This window comes from Cucumis sativus, chromosome 2, assembly GCF_000004075.3.
Source record: "Cucumis sativus cultivar 9930 chromosome 2, Cucumber_9930_V3, whole genome shotgun sequence".
Classification (NCBI taxonomy): domain Eukaryota; kingdom Viridiplantae; phylum Streptophyta; class Magnoliopsida; order Cucurbitales; family Cucurbitaceae; genus Cucumis; species Cucumis sativus.
Window position 1 is genome coordinate 6035150 of NC_026656.2, and position 22524 is coordinate 6057673.

A 22524-nucleotide genomic window follows, 5' to 3' on the forward strand; every position below is an offset into this window, starting at 1 on the left:
TATCAAAGTTTGACTAAAGTCAACAATTTGACTTTGACCAAAGTTAGTGAAAAAATCCAACATTTTGTTGGATAATCCCACTAACTTTAGTGAGCTAGGTGTTACCTTATGGTGAAGACAATAACCCCACTAGATGTAGTTATCAAGCAATAACATAGAAGTTCAGAGCACGAGTTAAACCAGAGCATTTAGTACCCTAATCCCCTTATCCCCTAATAAGATCAACGATGGAGTAGAGTTATCCAACGGCTCCTCAAAGTAGGGTTACATCGTTGGCCCCCTCATTCCCAATGACGTTGAAATAGTACATCGCTTGACATTGCTAAGAGGTAGGAGTTTCTAAGATAACGTATATCAACTCCATAGAAATGAGTTTCCTTCCACTTAAGGTCAAAGGTAAAGTCTTATCATTTGACTTCCCTCTGTTCTAATGCCATTTTCCCCTTTAATCGTCCACTTTTAGCCACTACTTTGTATTTGGGAATGAATAATTATATTTTGATGTATATAACCCTGGCCCCTGAAAATAACAAAAATTTTGAAGGTAGGAGAGGTTCGATTGCAAGTTTGTGAGAATTATGTAAGGATAACTATAATAGTTAGCAATTTTAGAAATAATAATAAAATATATAACAACATTTAAAAAAAATATTGTAAATATAACAAAGACTAACAGTTAATAGACCATAATATAGCAAAGACTATCGTTAATAGATCATTAATAGACTTTGACAGATTTTGTATACTTGTAATTGTTTTAAAATGTTGATATATATGTTAATATTTTTTAGTCTAATTGTTATATTTGCAACTATTCCATTGAGTAAGTCTCGAGTCATTGTTTGTTTTAAGCTTTCTTAAGTTCTTGAGTTGTATTCAATTTATAATCATTGGGGGCGTTGACACCAATAATCTTTTGGGATATGCATGTGGTTAAGATTTCTTTTGGGATATGCAAATTGTCTCATCAAAATTGGGTAGTAGCATTGTTAACTATTGTTTGATTTCAAGAGTTCAAGATGAATCTAAAACCTAGCCATATATAAAAATGTAGCTTTTCTTTCCCAAAACTAAACCCATCTCAATCAAATTAATTTAAACTGAGTAAATAAACATAAAATTATTTGTAAAATAAAATAAAGTGAAAAATTAGCCAAACCTCAAATCATGGATACTTAAACAGATACCCAACCTTCATTTTAAAGTTCTGACCAAAGTTTTCAATTTCCTTCCCAAACAAAACACCAAGTAAAGCAATGTTTTCAGCAAGTGTAACATATAAAAATCATCAAAGGAGTAAAGTAATACTCTGAAAAGACAATGTTGGCATTGCTTCCACATTAATTATGTCCCATCTTCCAAAGATCCAAATGAAGAAAAACCTAATTGGTATACTCCCTGCTAAGTTTGCTCATAATTTGAATAGATTACAGATTAATGTTTTAATTTTTATTATTGAACAGTAAAAAAAATCCCACAGAAGAATCCCCGCTGGAACAATATCAAGGACAGCATTCCAACTTAACATGAAGATCAATGGAATTAAAAGAAAAATGAGTTTATTTTTCATTTAAAAAATGGAAAAAAGAAATGAACCTTGCCCAACATGTTCTTCAGATATACATAGAAGTTGACTTAAGGCGAGCTTGTATCAGGTGAAATATCAAGTCCTAGAAGACAGAGATCCTTTAATAGTAAATCTGCACTTCTGAAATGGAGGCCAATGATGCCAACTTCTTTTGCAGCTTCTACATTCTTCTTTCTGCAAGTAAACTTGTAATTGGAAAGAGTGGGAGACCATTTCATAAAGGTTAAGAATTCATGCTTATTTACTAATCTTTTTCTTTGTTGCTAGTATAATTTTCTAAAAGGTTTTGAAACCCTAACCAAACTTTGACAGTTAAAAGAAAGAGAGAAAAAAAAGACTAAGGAAATTTAGCTATGGGTAATCTTATAACCTTTTTTTTTCCTAAAAAGCACAGAAAAAAGAAATGATGTTCTTATATCCCTTTTTTACTCAATCCAACGACTTGATGGGCTGTTATTCAAGTGCTTCATTTTCATGAAAACATTCCTCAAGCAGGGCAGTTTATAGGTGACTAAATCCTGGCAACAGACATTCTTTTATGCAAGAAGGAAACTTCGACGCAACAAAGAAATTTATATTAGGAAGAGCATGCCAAAGCAGTTACTTTGCCATGTGCCATAGAATAAAAAGTGATTTGTATCATAGTAAATCTCTAATCTTAAGATCTTATCGAATTGAATGAATCAATTGAAATCTTCCTACTTGAACAAGAAGCCTACATATGCCTACCTATCCTCTGAAGATCCGAATTTCAGATAAACAATCAAAAGTTTAAAAACCTAGTTTTAAGTCCATTTAGTTGACTGATAGTCTAATGCATATAACATTCATCTTCTCATCGATTTCCCTTGTGTTCTGCTGCCTAAACAACAAACTTACACAGCCTAAAGTTTTTCGTTGCTTGCATGGAGAAGACCTACCCCACTTTGTCAACATTCAACAACAGAACGGGAAAGTGAGTATACATACGTGGGATAGATTTCCGATATATTACTTGATATCGATATAATAATAAAAAATTGGTAAAATGTCTAAAGTTTTCCAATCATATTTCATTTCAATTACAATTCAATAAGTCTAACCTGTCATCAACGAAAATACAGTTAGCTGGTTCAACTTTGAGATGTCTCAAGGCTTCCAAGTAGAACTCAGGATCCGGCTTCCTCTTTCCTGAAACATATGGCAAACAGGCTCTTTTGGAACAAATATTTTGATCTTATTAAGCTAAATGTGGCTTCTTTGTAAATTACACCTGAAAACTTCTACAATTACTCATCATTTAAAATTCTCTTGTTTATGAATTATCAAATACCAATAGCAATAAAATTAATAAGGGGCAGCATAAAAGGTAAGTTCTCTCTTCTCTCTCCTCTCTCCCCCGTCCTCTTCCGACTCTCTTAGATTTCAGTTTTCTGGCAAGTAAGTTAGAAATGGAGGTGGAAAGATGCAGAATTCTGGACTCCAAGCTCCCTACAGTATTTGGTTCGGGAATGAGTTATCCCAATTTGAAGATGTGGAAGCAAAAAAAAAACACTACCTTTATCAAGCTCCCAACTCTGCTGATTCCAAGAGGCTATTGAAGATCTATGTCAACAATCAGAAAAGCAGTACTTTTACAAGAAGAAAGAGTCGAAAATGGCATAACTGAAGCCTCAAAGTTCAGAGTAGAGAAAGGGTGGGTTTTATAAGATGCAACTTATGGCGTAGAACAAGAGGAAGATCATTCATACATATTCTATCATGCAAGGAAAAAAAGTGATGGCAAACTTTCTAAAAATGTTGGAAAGCTGCAAATCCAAGCATGATTATTCAGCATGGTTATCAGCACAACAGATCAAGCCGAAAAGCAGTCACTCTGAAGTCTTTGGCCGTCCACAAGATGAGATGAAGGTTAGTTATGTGGACAAATTTAAGTAGAATAAGATCTCCCCTGTTTTGGACATGGAAAAACAGACAATCACCAACAATGGGTTATCAAGAATCCAAAGGTCTTCCAAACAGATTTCAACAATATTTGGGTTGTCACACGTCTTTTTGAGTTCAATAGCTGAGTCGAGATTAAAGAAAGTCTACAAACTGCCTTCCAACCGGAGGTCACAATCAATCCATTGTTTGCAGAGAATGCTCTAATTGATATTGATCAACGATCTTTGGATGAAGTGGTAGAGCAACCTAGGAAATGGCACAACACACCAGAAATCCTTTTATCTAGTCAGAACAATTCAACCAGTTGAAACTTCACAAGCCTGAATTTGCTCCACCGGAGCTGGAGAAGGTAAACTCAATGGTTATTGTGAATTCTCAGCTGGAATCCAAAAAGGTGCAGTTAAAGAAGGGAGAGAAAGCTATCTTGCTCTCCTCGGTTTTCTTAATTGGGAAAAGCCAGTCAATGCTTTGCAATCCTGACGAAGAGTATCAAGAATTCAGGTAAGGAATTTTATTATTGTTGAATTGATGAATACAGAGTTAAAGTCATGCCAATACCACTAAGCCAAGGTTATTTTGACAATTTTGAAAAGTAATAAATAGGAAATCAAACATGTAATTTGGTAAACTAGCTAATGTTATGAGTAGGTACGATAGCCTAATGTTGATAAGCAAATTGGGTTTAACCTGAAATTATATGAACCTTAGATTTAGAAGTATTGACATTAGAGATGTCCATACACCCATCATATTGTAACTAGAGATGTCCATGGGGCGAGACGGGGAGTTCCTTGTCCCCGCCCCAATATCTCATTCCCCATCCCCACAAATTTCCCCACGGGGAATGAGGCAGAGATTCCACGAGAATCAGGTTCCCCGCAGGGAAAATATTCCCCACTTTTGTTTTTGATAAATAAATATAGATAAGTGTGTATATATATATATATGTGACATACATAAATATGTGTGTGTATATATATATATACTTTTTTTTTCTTTCAAGACGAGGCGGGGCCGGGGTCGAGGTCAGAGAATGTATTCCTCGTCCCTGGCCCTGAAATGTCAACCGGGAAAAAATAATCCCCAGTCCCTCCCCTATTCCCCGTGTATTCGGGGATTTCCCGCCTTGTTCGAGGCGAGTTTGCACGGGCCTCGACCCCGTGGGTTAAATGAACATCTCTAGTTTTAATGCTCCAGGCCTAGAAATCGAACCAAAACTCGAAATTTCGATCTCCGACATTCCTCTACATGCCCAACGACCTAGCAACATCATTCTTACTTGTCTTAGAGACTTATTAGAGTTAGAGTGAAAGTTATTCCCACAAACCAATACAAGTCCTTTCAGCATGTTTTGTCCTCACTTACATGCATTTTAGGAAAATTCTCACGAGATCACCCAACATAGAATTGCTTCAAGCTAAGCATGCTTAACTTTGGAGTTCCTATGATCGAGCCACCAAAAAGGAAAGTGTACCTTGTTGGTAGGGATAGTAACTTTTAATTCTTTTAAGTCTTATAACTCTACTTTCATGTCTCCCTTCTAAGCTCAGTGCGTTACACATGTGCACAATCAAAATAGAGACAATAAAGATGATATGCAATTAGCAGAAGGGTAATGAAGAAAACTCAAGGTAATATTTTGAGACTACCATTTTTACAAGAACAGAATGTCCATGATAGATATTTCGAGATTTTCAACTTCTCCTCGATCATTTCGTACCTGCCAAATCAAATAACAGAAGTTGATGAGGTAGTTCAGATAAAATAACATGGAATAATTCTTTTCCCACGAACCAAATAGGGTAGTTTGTGAAGGCATGCATTTCATAGTTTTTCTCTTTAAGAGCAATTAGCAATTCTTCAATGCCTTCTAGGAAAGAGTAACCGCTTATCATACAGCTTTTGAGGCCTGGAAGATGGATAAAAGAAAGTTAATACGAACCTAAAAGAGGAAAGAGCACATAGTTCCATTGGCCAAAATTCAGAAAAAATAAAAATAAAAAAATAAAATGTCATAAGCAGAGGAAAAAAACTAATTTGAATACTTGGAATTGCTGAACTGGTAATCTTCCTAGATCAACAGCATCTGGAGAAAAGTAATACTGCTAAAAGTAAATTTATTATCATCAGCACTGGTCAGCCAATGTGTTTTAAAAGTACATAATAGTCCCAAAACAGAAGCATAAAACTCAAAATAAATGAGTTAAGCAATTGATTTGTTTTTCAGTATATTGAAGGAGGTATGTCGGTCGTACATGATAACTCTATGTGGTTGTATTTGTTGTTCGTATCTTTTTTTTTTCTCTCCTTTTGGAGTATGCATTTTTAATCCTTTATTCTCTTTTCTTTGGTAAGAAACATTTGATTGCGATAAATGAAATCTGGGGAGAACCCCAAATACAACACAAGGGAATGCCATTTGCTAACAAGAAAAGATAAGCTATAGTGAGTGAAAGGGTGCTTTAATCCTTTATTCCTTTTCTTACATCATTGAGGAGTTGTTTCTTGTTTGAAAAAAAAAAGTGGAAGATAGTGCAAGCTTTTTTCAGTATGTTACACTATGAAATCAAGAGAAATTTTAGAATTTGACCTTCAAAAGGATTTGATATTGGATTAAAGCCTAAGAATTACATAAAATCGGAAACTAGAATGAAAAAATAGGGAGAAATTCGAGCAAACCTTCAAAATCTACTGGTCGTTCATCTTTAAAGAATCTCTTTTCCAGTTCTGCCTTGAAGAAAACAACAATTTATATAAAAATAAGTCAGACATTAAGCACTATGAAATAAATTGCTGTAAAAGAAGAATGTGTATTTTTAAGGAAAAAGTATTGCACTTTATTTCTTATAAACATGCCCCTTCATTTTCTCAACCAATCAACAAGTGAACTTTAAAGAGCGCTAATGTTATTTCATGTTTAATAAACAAGCAATGGCAAAGAACATCAATGCTTATGTAAGAACCCTAGTTAATGAATGATATATTAGAATTATTGGTATGTTTATCAGTGAGGGCATATTATTAGCTGGGGAGTTTGTTAGGGTTTTTGGGTTAGAAATAGAGGGAATGAGGTTGGGAGCAAGGTAGGAATAAATGTAATAGGAGTTTCCATTGTGGAGCTTTGGGAGAGAGTAGCTAATGCAAAGGGTGAGGATATTAGGCCAAAGCCTTGGCCAAACAAGAAAAGTCCACTCCTAAAGGTTGGGAGAGAACTCTCCGAGAACAAAAATTCTATATTTCAAATGATATTCAAAAGCTCCTTATTACAACCTAAAAGTGGTTATTTATAGTCTTACAAGGTAATAAGACAATTAACTAAGTAATTCTAGAATACTCATTACTCTAAATTAAGAACCAAGTTACTTAAATTATACAAATAATCTAACTTATTCTACTCATCAATAGCCCTCATAAATGACTATGGTATATTGGAACTTCCCCTTCTGTTATTGTAAAATATTACTATCTGTGTGTTCTTTGTATTTTCTTGTTAGGTGTCATCCTAACAGACTACTAGAGAACAAGTTTTTCTTTGCGATGTTAATATGCTATAGCAGGTTTTAGAAGGGACATAAAAGTATATAGAAAAAAATGAGAAAGAATGAAAGGGAAGAGACGGCACCCCATCAGGAATCTAAATTATATATATATGATAAGAAACGAAGAAACATTCAAGGAATTTCGACTATTGTAATCATAATGGAACGGAAATGTGGAACGCCACTTCCTAGAAGGTGAGTGCTTAATGAAAGTATGAAAAACTAATAATGACAGTCCCCTCCAGATGCAGGTTTTTGGATTTTAGCTGAAAAGAGTCCCTATCATTAGTCACTTTGGGCTAAAGTAATTAGATGGTAACCAAGGATTTACAGTTAGGACAAAAGTAAGATTTCAAATTCTTGTGGTATATTTTCTACATCCCTTCCCTTCAAAATTATTCTCTTTCCAACTTCTCTTTTTATTCACATTATCTGGTATATGTATAACTTAAGGGTTCGTATATCACCCATAAAATGGTAAATTAGCCAAATCTTGGGAACATAGGCAAATAAGAAGATAGACATACCTCATCAATCAAACCCTTCTCAAATTCTATCCATACAGTTGGATCTTTGAGTTCAAGTAGTTCCTCCATGGGCATTCTGAGCAGTGAATTCCGATGCAATTAACTTAAGCATCAAAATTAAACACTAATTTTCTGAAAAAATAAAGAAGTTGGATAGTAGTAGAAACCACAACTCACTTTTTTTACACGATTCATTTTTTATTTCTATTTTTTATCTATTCATATATAACACTAGCTATAAGTTTACTCAGAAAACAAATAGAACCCTAAGGGATTGGTATATCTGCTGGCAGTTTTTCATCTTTTTTTAAAGCTATAAAAATGAAGCCATATATTCAATGGCATTGAATTGACATCAACCAAGAACTTTATGATTTGAGGTGGGATTTTGGCCTACGTTGAACATTGCACGGAGACCTTTGTTCAAGAAGTTAGACAGGGTATCCAGCTGCCTCTTCATCCTTCCATCTATTTGAAGTTGAGAAAAAGTACACTTCCTCATAAGGCCAACAAAGACATAGATGCTAAAATTCAAACAAGTGAAACATAAAACAGAAGTTAAAAGGAAACAAACAATCCCCCTTTGCAGAAAGCAAGTAGGACTGCGTAGTGTGGTCAAGTTTTCTTCTCATCTGAAAGCTAAAGCTAAACTAGAGATACAGGCTGTAACCATGAGAGTCACATAGTAGAAGAGAATACTACAGGAGGATGTTTGACTCACAATTTTAACAAGTCGACAAATGAAGTTTGATTTGGAAGTTTGAATGTCTGTATAATATATATTGAACGCACCCACTCCAAGTCCCAAACTTCATTGACGATCTCACATTAGAAAAATCAAGAGACCTCAAGATCATTTTAAGATAAATAGGCTACTCCTCTTATTGCTAATTGACTTTGAGATGGAACCTCACAATCGTTAATATGGTATCCAAGAGTGGTAAACCTAAAGAAGCAACATCTTGAGGGACATGTTGAGGATCCCACATAGGAAAAATCAAAGGACCTCAAAATCGATGTAACCACCATTAGAGACATCAATATTGTTTCTTATTAAGCTCACCTGAAGATTGAAAAATGGGACCTTCGAGTAAGTGTTAAAATACTCCGATTGAAGAAATTAAATTTGGTTGAGCAACCCATGCTTGGATCCCAAATTCTTGGCTTGTAAAAGTTATACGTTAACCGATTTTAATTGGTAACATGTTTAATACAGTGTGGCCAGAGTTACAGAAGCCTAACCATGACACCCGTATAACTTCCAATAAGTTATCATTACTTAAAATTTTGCTGTTCATCCCGATACCATAAATTCCAACAAAGTAATTCCCACTAAAAAAAAAAAAAAAACAAAGTATAGACAAAGCACCTGAAAAAAGCGGGAACGTCATCATAGAAAGGATCACGAACGAGGGTATCCATGATATCAAAGAGCAGAACAGGAAGCTTCCTAGAGGTGTTATCAGCAGCAGCAGAGGTGCAACCAGTAGCCATTGAAAGAGAAGAGGAGAAGAGTTTGGTATGGGCAATAACGTCAGTATTGGTGGTGATAGTGCTGGTTTGGTTGAAATTGGAAACCATTTTTGATGGATTGAAAGAGGAGGGTCTGATGGAGGAGAAGGAAACAAGAGGTGGGTTTGGGTTAAAGAGAGATGCCATTAAAATTGGTTGAATGGGCAGAAGCACAGAAGCTCCAAGACCATTGGCTCTTCGGTCGTGAGTCAAATCTGAAGGAATTACGGATTTTGCTTTGGCTTTGGCGGGTCGTTTTCAGCAATTCTTATCCTTCAATTTAGATTTATATTCTTTCTAATCTGACTTCTTTGCTTCTTTTTTTTTTTTTTATCTTTTTATTTCTTTTATGAAACGCAATGATCTGACTTCTGACATTACTTCTTTAGTTATTAACAAAAATATTACTTTTCTTATACACTAATATACACATTCCAAAAAGAATCATCTATAAAACTAGTATTAATTTATACCACATATTTTCACAAAAAAAAAAAAAAATTAAGCAAATGAGAAGAAGTAGAAGAGAAATTAAAAGAGAGCAAATATTCAATCCAATTGCAACTCAAACTTTTGTGTAACACACGTCAAGATATAACAAAATGAACTAAAATCTGTACAAATATAGCAAAATGTTGTTATGTGGCTGTAAGAGAGACAATGATTTTACATATATATATATATAGTGTTTATCAAATTTTTGTTATATTTGTAAATGTTTTAACCGATAAAATAGTTTATTTATAACAAATTTATACATTTTAAGAAGTTTTTAGAAAAATAGAAAAATTTGATAAAACTGTTAGAACAAAACCAATATTCTATTTTTTAGAATTTCCCTTTTTAAAAGGAAGCATGTTGATTTAAATTCTAAACTATTAATAATATCTATTTAAACTATAAACTCTTAATATTCAATATGTCAATTTAAAATTGCCTATAAGAATTAAATATATAAAAAGTGAAAGTTCAAAAGTTTCAAATTAAACAAAAGTCAAACACCCATTGATACCGATAATGATACCGATCATAAAAATCTATTAGTGTCTATCATAATGTAATTTAAAATACTTTTGTTTATTTTAATGTATTTAAAAATGAGAAAGAAAATAAAAACTTTTTTACTTTTTTTTTTCATTGATACTAAAATATTTTAAGGAATTAAACTATGTTTGAAAAAATATATTTAAAAAGTAAATTTGAGCATAGTTCAATAAGTAATTACAATTAGTAATCGTTGCTAAGTTGATAATTCAGGTGTACAACAACGTTCTTGAAAAGAAAATTGCATTTGATAACAAAATAAATTTTAGAAAATAGAAGTCCATCAAATTTTTTTTTTTTTTTTTTTTTGCATATTGCAATTATGACAAGCCATCATAAGGTTACTCATTTTTAAATTTGTTATTTTTACCTTTTAAAAAATATAATGAGATAAACTCTATTATCATATAATATTTTGAAAGAAAAAAAAAGAGCCACAACCCATTTTGTTAAAAGCTCAAATTATACAATTATATATTCATGAGAAGCATACAATTATACCATTCTAAATTTCTCATCTATCGTTTATTTATTTTCTACACGAATAAAATCGATAAATGAATCTATTTTTCTCTTAAAAAATACTTTTTTTTTAATTGAAAAAGTGTGTAACATATTAATTATAATATAAAATACGGGTAAGATAATATAACACCCTAAATAATTTTAAAATATACAAGATATTTTTCCTTTTATCATATATAGATTAGAAATTTTCTTTAAAATATAACAAAACTCCTCTATAATTTTATCATTTACAATAATTTTCATAAATTATATCATTACATACCAAACATGTGAAACAATACATTCAAATATAATAATAAAACGATGTAATTATTGTACTAAAATTCCTTCAATTTGGAAAACTTATGTGCATTATCATATATAATAAACTATATATCTACACGAAATGGTAGAGTCGTGAAGCAGGACACATGACAAATAAATACCATAGAGCAACAATTTTAAAATAGTGAGGAAGGGCCATGCTGTTATACACACTGTCTACCACAAACTTTATAAAATTCAACTACAGAACTTTGGTACTGAATTTTTTTCATTTATAAATTTGGGTGTTTCCAAGTGCTATGTAAACTATAATATGTTTTTCTTTTTCTTTTTATCTAATACATTTATGGTCTCTATTTAAGTCTCTAAATGAGTTGTTTTAGTTTATGAGTTATGATATAGTATGTTAGCTATAATAGTTTGTATTTGAAATGAAAAATAATTTTAATATGATCGGTTATAAATAATTTGGTTTTAGAATGTGTAGACTATCTTACTTTGCATATTAAATAATAAGCATGACAATAAAGAGGGTGTTTGGGAGGATGTGCAGTTTTCTATATAGATTCTCACGTTGGGAAGAAAACTCAATTGCATTTGACATTAACTTTGGTTGCTCGGTTTGAGATTCTTATTTGTTTTTCTAAGTGGTAATTTGGACTTCCTCTTTTGAAAACCCAAGTATGCTCGCTTCTCGTTGAGATCTTTTTTCCTTGAATCAAGTGTGTGCTTTTATATATTTATGTTTTGTTAGTATCTCGTTATACGTTCTCTTGGTTGATCGTGTTTGTGATGTTTTGTTTGTCTCTTGACTTCGACTTTAGGTTGGAAAGATCTCTCTTTCTATATTTATTTTTGTTAGATATATATAAAATTTAAATGTTGTGTCAAATAAATTCATAAACTTTTAATTTTGTCACATAGTTAAGATATATATTTAATGATTAATTAAACACAAAATTTTAAAAACTTAGAGTTATCCATAATTTTGGCAATCCCAAATTATTATGATTTAAATAAATGCCACACCGAACTCATTCTTATTTTATTTAATAAAAAATAGGAGTTCAAAGATCACCAAAATATTATTTATCTTCATTGGTTTATTAATTAGATCATACAATACAATATTATTTTCTTTTCTACTTGGCTTGGTGGTTCCAAGATGGGAAATTTGATTTTATAATAGGTTTCAAGATCTATAATAATATTATTTAAAGCCTATCTTTTCCGCTTGGCTCTTTTACAAGTGAATGGAGGGTGAACTTCTATCTCTAATCTCTTTCTAAGCTCTCACTTAAATATTGATGGTGAAGGACTTCAAAACATGTCCTTTCACCGGCCTCCTTAGGGGAGACCCTCTTTGAATTTTTCATGGTGGAGTTTGAGGTATTTATAGTCATATTGCGATGGCAAAAATTTAATGCTCTACCAGAGTGCAGCCAATAGCCGTTTTTAGTCATATCAGCTCTAAGTACCACTTTTGTCTTTTAGTGAATCATCTCGCAAAGTGATGTGTTGGCATCTCACCTTACAACTCGTCAAACGGCTTCTTATAGTTGAGTTCAAGCACACAATCCTCGCTTCCTTTCTTCTTTTCGCCATCCTACGTGGAAAAACACTAGAGAGCATAGATAATCAGGCGTAATGAGTTACGTAAGGTGCATTATCTTGATATTATAATTTTGTACTAAAAGCTAATCGTTTTAATTCTCTATCTCGCATTTTGACTCCATTGTTTCACCTAAAAGGCCATAATAACTTGTATTCTACAAGTTTTCACCCACTAAAAATGATTGGAGTATGGCTAGGATGTTGCTTAAGTTCTTGAAAGTTTTTTACAATGCCACTTTAAAACTTTCTAGCTCATTCTTTACAACTTCAAACTTAGTTTTCCATGAGATATGTAGAATTCAGAATTGCATGCAATTGAATGCTAGTAGTGGAATTAGCATGCTTTCTACTATGGCTAATAACATGAAGGCTAAATTTGACAAGTATTGGGGGAGTGATGAGAAGAACAATAATTTTCTCTTGTGCATTGTCGTTGTGTTGGATCCTCGTTATAAAAGAAAGTGTTTAACATATTGTTGGAATGACCTTTATGGGCCAGAAATTGCTAGAACTAAAACTACGATTGTGGAGGATGTTTTGAGACGTATATTTCATGAATACAACAATTGTCTACATGGCAGTTCTACTTTTAGTGCTAGTATTGGTGTTAGTGCTAGTAGTGCTTAGTGTTCTTGTGAGGTAATTTGGGAGTCTAACCCTCTCAAAAGGCTAGGTATTACATTGCTACTTTCTGATGAGATTATTGCATAATTCAATATATTTTTCATGTTGATTGTTTTTTAGTCATCCTGTGTTCTTGAGATAATTCTTGATAGGTCCCCTCTCCCTGTAATCCTCAATTGCTTCGACCTGCCACAAAAACTCCTTAGGTATTCAAAACAGTACTTGCAGTACTTGAGAGCACTTTTCTAAGTCTCTCGATCGAAATTTTTTTAATAGTACCTTTTCTATGTTTCTCTGCCTAAATTTTCGCGCAAGCACAAGGGTTTTATTTCTGTTGAAGCCGAAAAAACAACCTTATATATTTATTCCAAGAAAAAATGGGCTTCCAGCTCCTCACTAGCTAAAATGGGAATCCAGTTAACCCTTCCACAAACGGCCTCAAGGCAAGGCATAAAGTTTCGTGAAAAAATAACGGAGGGCCTCCTCATCAATCTCACTATCCTTCACAGTTTCGCCGTTCTCCTGAACCAGCTCAAGATTTTTACTCATCCTCCCTCTAAGCCTCCAAGAAAGCAGTCTTAGCATCCTCACTAAATTTCTTGGAGGGGAACCTTGTCACGTTTCTACTAAGCATCAATTATCACGACATAAACTAAAAGGCCCACCAAGCTCATCCCAAAAGTCAAAGGACGCCATAAAGACTCGTATATAACCCAACTATCCCCTCTATGAATGTGTCTCTTGCAGAAAAATACAAAAATGAACCCTATTCCTCTACATAATTTTAAAACCACCTGTTTTCCACAATTTTCTTTTTAAATAGCCTCTAATAGAGCACTCAGTCCACATAATAGACTTGCTTGTTTGATGACTAATGGGGAAATGCAGTGTAGAATTACATTTAGGTTCTCAATTTTCTACTCTAGTACAGAAATTCATACTAAGAAGTTAAGAACTTGTTTCAACAAATGAGAGCTTTAAAGAACTTACCGTTCTTCACTCTTGATGCATCTTTTGTCTTCATCTGAACAAGTTGTCCAACCATAATTATTCGTCCAACCATCACCCTAAGATGGAAAATAAGATTATGAACAAAATTACCACAAAAAGATCTGATAAATGAGAAAACGTAAACATTAGAAAAGACTGTAGATAACATGAAACATGCTGGAGAAGAGATCTAATCCTATGGAGGACTCCAAAATCAAAACTTTCGACCATATGAACTATAAGGACACAAGATCACTATAGAAATATATATAATTCTACCCAGTGGTATCAGAACCACACTCCAATAATAAAATCAAAGTCTTTACTATCAATTAAAAGTTATGAATACAACAAAACAATTTCTCTATTTATAGAGAATTGTAAAGAAAAGTAATCCTAATTTTAATTAATCAAAGAAACTATTCCTAATGGACCTAATCCAAATAAATTAAGGGAACTAATCATAATCCAATAAGGAAAGCGGAAAACAAATCCTAATCCTAATCAATTAAGGATTTAACCAAGATATCCTAATTCACTCTAATCCTACCACATCACATGTAGAATTGTAGACAATTCACGAAACATAAAATGAAAAGGATTCATCCAAGCACTCTGAACAATGTTATCCGTGAGCAAACAATACCAAAAGGGAACAATATTATACTATTGAAATATAGCGACATTTTCCTAATCCTGACATACCGTGAAAGCTCAGAATTCTATTTCACTTATAAACTATCCTTCTTGAGCTTGAAGCACTAAGAGCCAAAACTCCGTAACAATGAGAGGAACCTCTGTAGACTTGAAATGGACAGAATTGAAAGTACATTATTCACTTTTCACCAGTAGTCATTGCAAGAACATTCGCCACCCTTGAAGTGGTGGAACCGAACCCGATCTCTAACAATTATTTCTCGGTTGAATGCCACCGAAACAGCTTTTATGAATGAATGACAATCTCTGCAAACTCGAAGGTTTTTAACAATACGGATCTGTGTCCCATCTGCAGTTCTTGCCAATCCAAATGCAATTGCAAGTTTCTCACTATGATATGTACAGGATGTCTTTAAAGTTTCCATGGTGGAAAGCATATCCAGTGACGAAATAGACTCATCTCCTACATATCCAAAAAAGGAGGCTTGATGAATAACTTCCCTCAACTTCTCATAAACTTCAACGGAATAACGATGGGACTTATCATCAACCACAAATTTATGAACTTGTTCCCCAATTTCGATCCAACTCCAGCCTGGGGTAGTCTTTTTCCCTTGGCTCTTGATCATTTTTCTCATTCTTGCAACACCAGCTTTATCCTTTTCTCCAGCATAGATTGTAGCCAGCAATATACAATCCCCTGCACTTGTAGCTCCAAGCTCAGACAACCTGTTCATGGCAATTTCTCCAATTGTCACATTTTTGTGAATCTTGCAAGACCCAAGTAAGATTCGCCACAAAACTGAATCATTGTGTGATGAATTCGATACAATTTCAAGTGCCTTATCAAGCTTTCCAGCTCGACCATATAAATCCACAAGGCATCCATAGTGTTTGACCTCAGGTTTTAGCCTAAACTTGGAGCTCATCAAATTGAAGTATTTAACACCTTCTTGAACCAAACCTTGATGACTACATCCACAAAGTAAACCCAAAAATGTGACAGGGTTTGGTTGAATTCTTGCTTCTAACATCTGTTGAAAGCAATAGATAGCTTCACTACCTCGACCATGCACTCCATACCCAACAATCATAGAGTTCCAAGTGAAAATGTCCTTCCTCTGCATTCTATCAAAGATAAGAATGGCCTGATCTAAACTACCACACTTCGCATACATATCTATTAACGCATTTCCAACATAAAGACTCTGGTCAAGACCGTTTTCCCGAGCAAATCTATGCATCTGAACTCCAATATTCAACGCTCCAAGATGGGCACAAGACGAAATCAACCCAACAAGTGTAAACCCATCTATATCCACATTTTCACTTCTCATCTGATTGTATGTCTGCAGTGCCTCCTGGTGCAAACCCTGTTGTGAAAAGCAAGATATCATTGCATTCCAAGCCACTAAATCTCTTGCAGGCATTTTGTCAAACACCTGTCGGGCAATACAAACTGACCCCATCGCTGAATAGCATTTGACAAGATTGGTGCAGACAATCACATCAGCATCATAACCACAACGAATTACCGAGCCATGAACTTCTTTACACTTACGCTCAGCCTTGATTCTTTCACAGGCTTTGAGCACAAAGGAGAAAGTAAATGTGTCAGGGATAGAGAAAGAGTCACAAACCATTTGATTGTAGAAAACAATGGCGTCAATGGGAGATGAGCTTTGGGCAAAGCCTCTGATGATGGAGTTCCAGGCTTCGGTTTGTGGGCACTCCATCTGATGGAAGAGAAGCTGGGCATAAGCAAGGGAACCTGAAACAGAGATGGCACAGAAGTTCAAAAGTTTGTTGGCAATGGGGACATGATGGTGGAGGCCGCTTACAATAACATGTGCGTGGATCTTTCGAAGCCTCTTGAGGCTGTTGCAGCCTTGCAAGAGAGCGAGAATCGCCTTTTCGTTCGACATTCCCAAAATTTCTTTGTCATCATGGCGTTGATTCGAGCCTATGATTTGATGAAAGAAAGATTGAGAGGAAAGATCTAAATTTACTAAGAAATTTATTTTATTATTAAGATCCTTACAACAATTATAACATTACCATAATTATTAATTATATATAATTTTCAAAATTAAATTTAAATTATTTCATTATTTACGTTATATTCAATTAATTATATAAATGATAATTTACTTACTTATATTATTATTAATTAATGTATAACTTTATTATAGAAATAATTTGAAAATAGTTTATTGATTAAATATAAAATAATTTTTCTAATATAAAATAATTAAATAATTAAATATAACCATGTATTAAATTTAATAATTAAATGTTAGCTCGGATTATGGGACACTGAAGATATTGTTTAGAAAGATTTCTGATACGTAGCAAGATTGTAGAAATAGTTTAGCCATGTGATCAATTGTAGCACTGTTTTTCTTCCTTTAATCGAAAAAGTTATAACTTTATAGATCATAATATTGGAAGGGAAATCTAATGTTGATGAAAGATATGGTTGGTCTTTTATTATTCAGTTCAACTTTTCTGTCATGTTCGATGTATAATTTTTATTAAATGTCTAGTCATTCGTATATACTATGGTATACCACTAAATAATAAATTTATGTTTTGTAATAATCCATACTCATATTATTTTTCATGTTTTGTGATTTTTTCTTACTGCATTTATATACCACTGTATACACAAATTATGTATCCGTTCAGTATTTTTTTTGAATTCTTACATATATACTACTGCATAATAGATATATTTTATGTGATTTGTTACATATATACTACTTCATATATTCAATAATACATAAATGATGTTATCTTCAATATACTCGATATACCATAATGTATTTCGAATACGAAATATTATTTCTTAGTAACATTAAATTTTTGTCAATTTTTTTTTCTTCTAAAAATTACTGTACCAGTCAGCCACCAATGTTCTTCTTCTTCACTGCTTATACTTCCCTCAATCTTCTATCATTGGGTGTCTTTTATAAAGAAAATAAAATCAATATTCAACGTATTCGAATAATGAAATTTTTACCTTTTTTATTAAAATTTCTAAACCGTAACCCACATTCCTAATTTCTCTCATTGTTGGTCCATCTTCTATAAACAAATTGATATAAGAACATTTCATTCATAAAATATATACTGTATTATTCAATATATACTAAAATTATGTGGAATATATTAAAAGCAATGCAAAACGAAGGAAAAAATGGACGATGAGAGAGATTGGAAAGTGAGAGAGAGAACGAGAGGGAAATTTTTTTGAACAAAATCATCAAAATAAAAATAATTATGAGATAATTTTTATTATAATATTACCACAATAGAATTAATCACTTACCATATTTACATAAGATATCTAATAAATGCAAATATTAATCCTGGTCCACTTTTATTTTTTTCTTTTTCTATTTTTAAATATATTATTAATAATAAAGCTGGGTAAATCGGTCATGTGGTTAATGAGTTTAGTCAATTAATCTTATATCGTTGTAGCTTCTGATTTATAGGTCTATTAGGTCCCCTTCTTAGCTCGTAAATGGTAATGAGATTTATTTATATGAGTTGTAATTTGAAATGTTCAAATTTACTTTGAGAATTAGTACAATGTATGGTGATACAATATAAAATTAATTTATGATATATAAAATATTTGAATGAGTTCAAATATTAATTTAATGTGAATTGGATTTATATTAAAGTTATTGGTTACGAAAGAAGTTTATATTTGAATATGATTCAAATATTAAATTCTATTAATTAATTGGAGAATTAATTAATAGTTTAGTTTCATTTTAGAAAATTTTACAAAATATTTACCACATATAACAAATTCTATCGTTGATAGTCATTGATATGCTATAGTGATAGAAGATTATTGTTGATAGAATCCAAACTGCATTATAGTCATTGATATGTTTAACCATATCACTAGTGTATCAACAAGTATCTTCATTATAGTTTTCCAAACTGCAATACTAACTATTACGCATTATCGATGTCTCGACCATAAATTTATTGCTTTGTAACTTATTATTATAGGAAAGTGTATCAACGGCAGTTTATTTCAGTCGTATTAGCATTTTGTCTTTATCTTTTGATTCTCTAATTTATAACCATGGTTGCGAGATGGTGACATGAAAATTTGAAACTAGTAGATATATGTAAGCTGTTTTTTTCTTCTTATTTTTCTATTAATTTTTATTTAGTTTTTTCTGTTTTAGAAAACTCGTGGTGAGCAAAATTTTAAATTCTTTTGATATAATTTAAAATTTTGCTATATTTTATAAATATTTTGGTTTGTTTTGCTGTGTTTGAATAAATACTCTAAACTTTTATCTAATTAATCAAACTTTCAATTAATGGTAATCTTTTTTGTTTTCCAACGGTCCAATGTTAAACTTATATTTGAGGGAAAAATATGTACACAGAATTGGAAATTTTAATGTCTTTTTGTTATTGGGTTTTTCAAATAGATTGAAGAGTCAATTGGATGTTGAGAAAACACATATTTAGTTATTGTTGTGCTATTTGTTGTGTATTGATAGTTAATAACAGAAAGAACAACTTCGGAAGCACTTAAAAATACTAGAAACACATCAAACTTTGGTAACCTAATTCGATGACATAACATTTACGTCTGGAAGTCGGTCTTAGACCCATGATAAAAGATTATATTGCTCGTGTAGTAATTGATCGTTACAATGTTATGATTGAAGTACAACACTCTAAACCAACGTGTTGACCATGGACTGACGCACAAACATCAGAACTAATAACCGTGGAAAAACAATTGTCATAACATTAATAATGACAAGTCCCCCTTTATCAATGACCACTTGCAATATCTTCATCAAGTCATCTAGAATTGCTTTTTAATCTTTTATCTTCAGTATACAGTATCGTAACTCGTAAGTTCTTAAAGGAGCACATCGAAACTTTACCAATGGTCTAAATATATTGTCAATTACACAAAATCGAGAAAACTCTTTTTCTCTCAATACCCATAACAACCATTCATCCAATAATCTGAAACATCTATGAACTGAAATCCAATCCAAACGATCCAAGAATGATGAGATATCACAACAAACAACCAAACAATCTCACCAACTAAATCTCGGTTGAATTAAATTAATTAAAATAAATAAAGGAAATGAGATCACATAACATTGCCTTTTAACTTTATTGCAATCCTTATGTTTTGTTCCATTTTAATCATTAATCATTTTGCTATCACATATGTGCACTAGCTTTTTTTTTTCAAAATTAAATTAATTTATTTACGTTTCTTTTTCTTTTTACCTAAGTGACAGACAGCTCGTTAAAAACTATAATAAATAAATAATTATATTCCTGTAAATCACAAAGAATAAAGTATTTTTTTAAAATAAAAAATATTAATATCGTCCAACATGTGATTGAACATTTAAATAAAGTGTTTTTGAACATTTTTCAATAAAGTTATGCTAAAGTGAAGAGAGAAAAAATAACATGTAAAGTTAGGTTCGAACACATATAAAAAAAAGAAGTTGAAAATTGATAATGCCTCATATGATGAAGATGAAGGGGTTTTAGAGTGCCTAAAACCACATCATGTTTATTTGTAAACTTCACGTCTAAACTCTAACATTGAAATTTTTAGGATTATTGAGTTGATAGGAATATTACTATCAAGTATCCTTTGCATTATCCTTAGTCATACCATAATGAATGAAGAGGTGGTTCATCTCGTCATTGTATGACTTGCAAAGAGCCTTAGTCGTACCATACTGAATTTAGGCATGAAAAGAAAGTCATTAAAAAATAATTAAAATGCTTAGTTGCTCATTTTCTTATTTTAATAACTAAAAATGTAATCCAATTATTTTATTATTTAGTTTTGGAAAATTAATTCCAAATAGCAAATTTTTTATAACACGCTCGAGTTTCAAAATCCATCCATATATGTTGGGACCAAGATATATGGCTATATTTGATGAAAAACCCGTGTAAACCTACAACATTTGTATGTTAAAAAAACTAAAATATGTGGCTATAATGGATTCCTCTATGTCCTTTAATTCTTTTTATTATGTTTCCTACTAATACTATGCCAACACACACCATACTTATGGGAGGGAAAAGCTAAATTTGAGAGTCAAAGTTAGAATAAAAGCTTGAGAATTTGTCTATAGAGGATAATCTCGAGCTACATCGTTGAATGCCCAAGTCATTGAACATAGACAACTAAATCAAAACAAATGGATCCATTACAATAAAGATCACAAAAACAACTTTACAAATCTATTAAAATAAGTTAAGTCTTTAATTACAAACTGCTTTGCAACAAATTGAGTATACAATATTGGGTAAGTGTTAATTTTTCCATATTTTCCCTTCAGCTGTGGGCAGTGAACCAAGTTAACTGTTTGTATATGATGAGGGTTATTAGTTTTTAACTTAATTAACTTTAGATACAAAATCAACACAAAATATGTTATTAGATTTAGTGTTTTTTTAAGTTATATTATTTAATTACAGACCTAAAAAGTTAAAACAACTAAAATTGTAATTCAATCTTCTATTTTCTAAACCAGTTTATTGATTATTTATTAATTAAACCCTACAAAAAGATCAACTAAGAACTATCATTCATTGCACAAACAATCTCAGTTCCAAACCGTCATCATAACGAACCGCCATCGTATATTATGATAACGTGGGTATGATATCAGTCACAAATTGGCATTGTAATAAATCGTCATCGTATATGTTGGATGGCAAGAGTATAATGTTAGATTCTAACTGACATCTTAAACAACTATTGTCCTAAATAATATATATGAGGCAGAAATTTTGGATAACCGTCATCGTAACCTATGATATCACTAATATACACGAAATTAAAAATATGAAATATCCTAACACAAATCACCATTGTTTAGATGCATAGAAGTAATTATTTAACTAAATAACTACGATAAACATCTATTTTTATTTATTTCATTGTTAAATTTTTATATGCATATTTGAATATAGATATCGAAAAAAATTCAAAAAATATATAATTGTTTGTTTTATTAACAAATAATTTCAACTTTTGTTCCAATATTTAGAATTTAAAAAAAATATATAAATGGCTAACCAATAATATTTAACACAAAATCTTAATTATATAGTAAAAAATTTGGAAGCGATTTTCGGTCCATCCGTTAACAAAATTCACCTATCACCTAATTAATTCCTCCAAAATCCAAAATCAAATTCAGTTATTGGAAGAAAAGTTATTTTGCAATATGAAACATCTTGAGGTTGTTAACCTACATAGTTGCGAAAATTTACTAATGAAAGTTGGATAGACAAATGAGTAGCCATGCAAGTAGCCATGCAAGAAGTTGGATGAATGTTAAAAGAAGGCATGTCTAGTCGTTTGGCTTTGCTCAATATTTCCTAAAAAATTCATGCATGTTTGTCTAATTCAAAATTATAATCATGTCGATAATGTAACTATGTTAAATGGATTTATCAAGTTGTACATTTTTTATTATTTTTTAATCTGGAAGGATTGTAATAAATAAATACAATTAGGTGATCTTAATTATTTCAATAATGAACTTGTTAATATAGAAATGAATGAATCCAATTAATGCAGGTAGGAATCTACTGAGAAATTCAACATCTCAAGTGAGAATTAAATAAATTAAGTATATAGGAATCTATTGATCGATACGCAAAATAA

At 31.9% G+C, this 22524-nt stretch overlaps 2 protein-coding genes across 5 annotated transcripts; both read right to left on the reverse strand.

The window, feature by feature from the left end:
- Nucleotides 1-1302: 1302 nt before the first annotated feature.
- On the reverse strand, nt 1303-9366 carry LOC101210563 (flavin mononucleotide hydrolase 1, chloroplatic). The gene is given in 7 exon segments (XM_031881265.1): nt 1303-1762; nt 2671-2758; nt 5164-5244; nt 5247-5423; nt 6194-6245; nt 7581-7656; nt 8950-9366. Coding segments are annotated over 7 exon segments (891 nt in total). The 5' UTR covers nt 9240-9366; the 3' UTR covers nt 1303-1635.
- A 2636-nt stretch (nt 9367-12002) lies between these two features.
- On the reverse strand, nt 12003-16816 carry LOC101222363 (pentatricopeptide repeat-containing protein At3g56550). 4 transcript variants are annotated; one of them, XM_031881459.1, is made up of 4 exons: nt 16655-16813; nt 14862-16584; nt 14157-14233; nt 12003-12549 (listed from the first exon to the last, which is right to left on the reverse strand). In XM_031881459.1, exon 2 carries the CDS (start codon nt 16547-16549, stop codon nt 14999-15001), a length of 1551 nt encoding a protein of 516 aa, XP_031737319.1. In that variant the 5' UTR covers nt 16550-16584; nt 16655-16813; the 3' UTR covers nt 12003-12549; nt 14157-14233; nt 14862-14998. The 4 variants fall into 4 exon arrangements, with proteins under 4 accessions (XP_031737319.1, XP_011648994.1, XP_004152881.1 ...); XM_011650692.2 differs by having other exon boundaries at nt 12003-12534; nt 14862-16816; XM_004152833.3 differs by having other exon boundaries at nt 14862-16816.
- Nucleotides 16817-22524: the final 5708 nt, after the last annotated feature.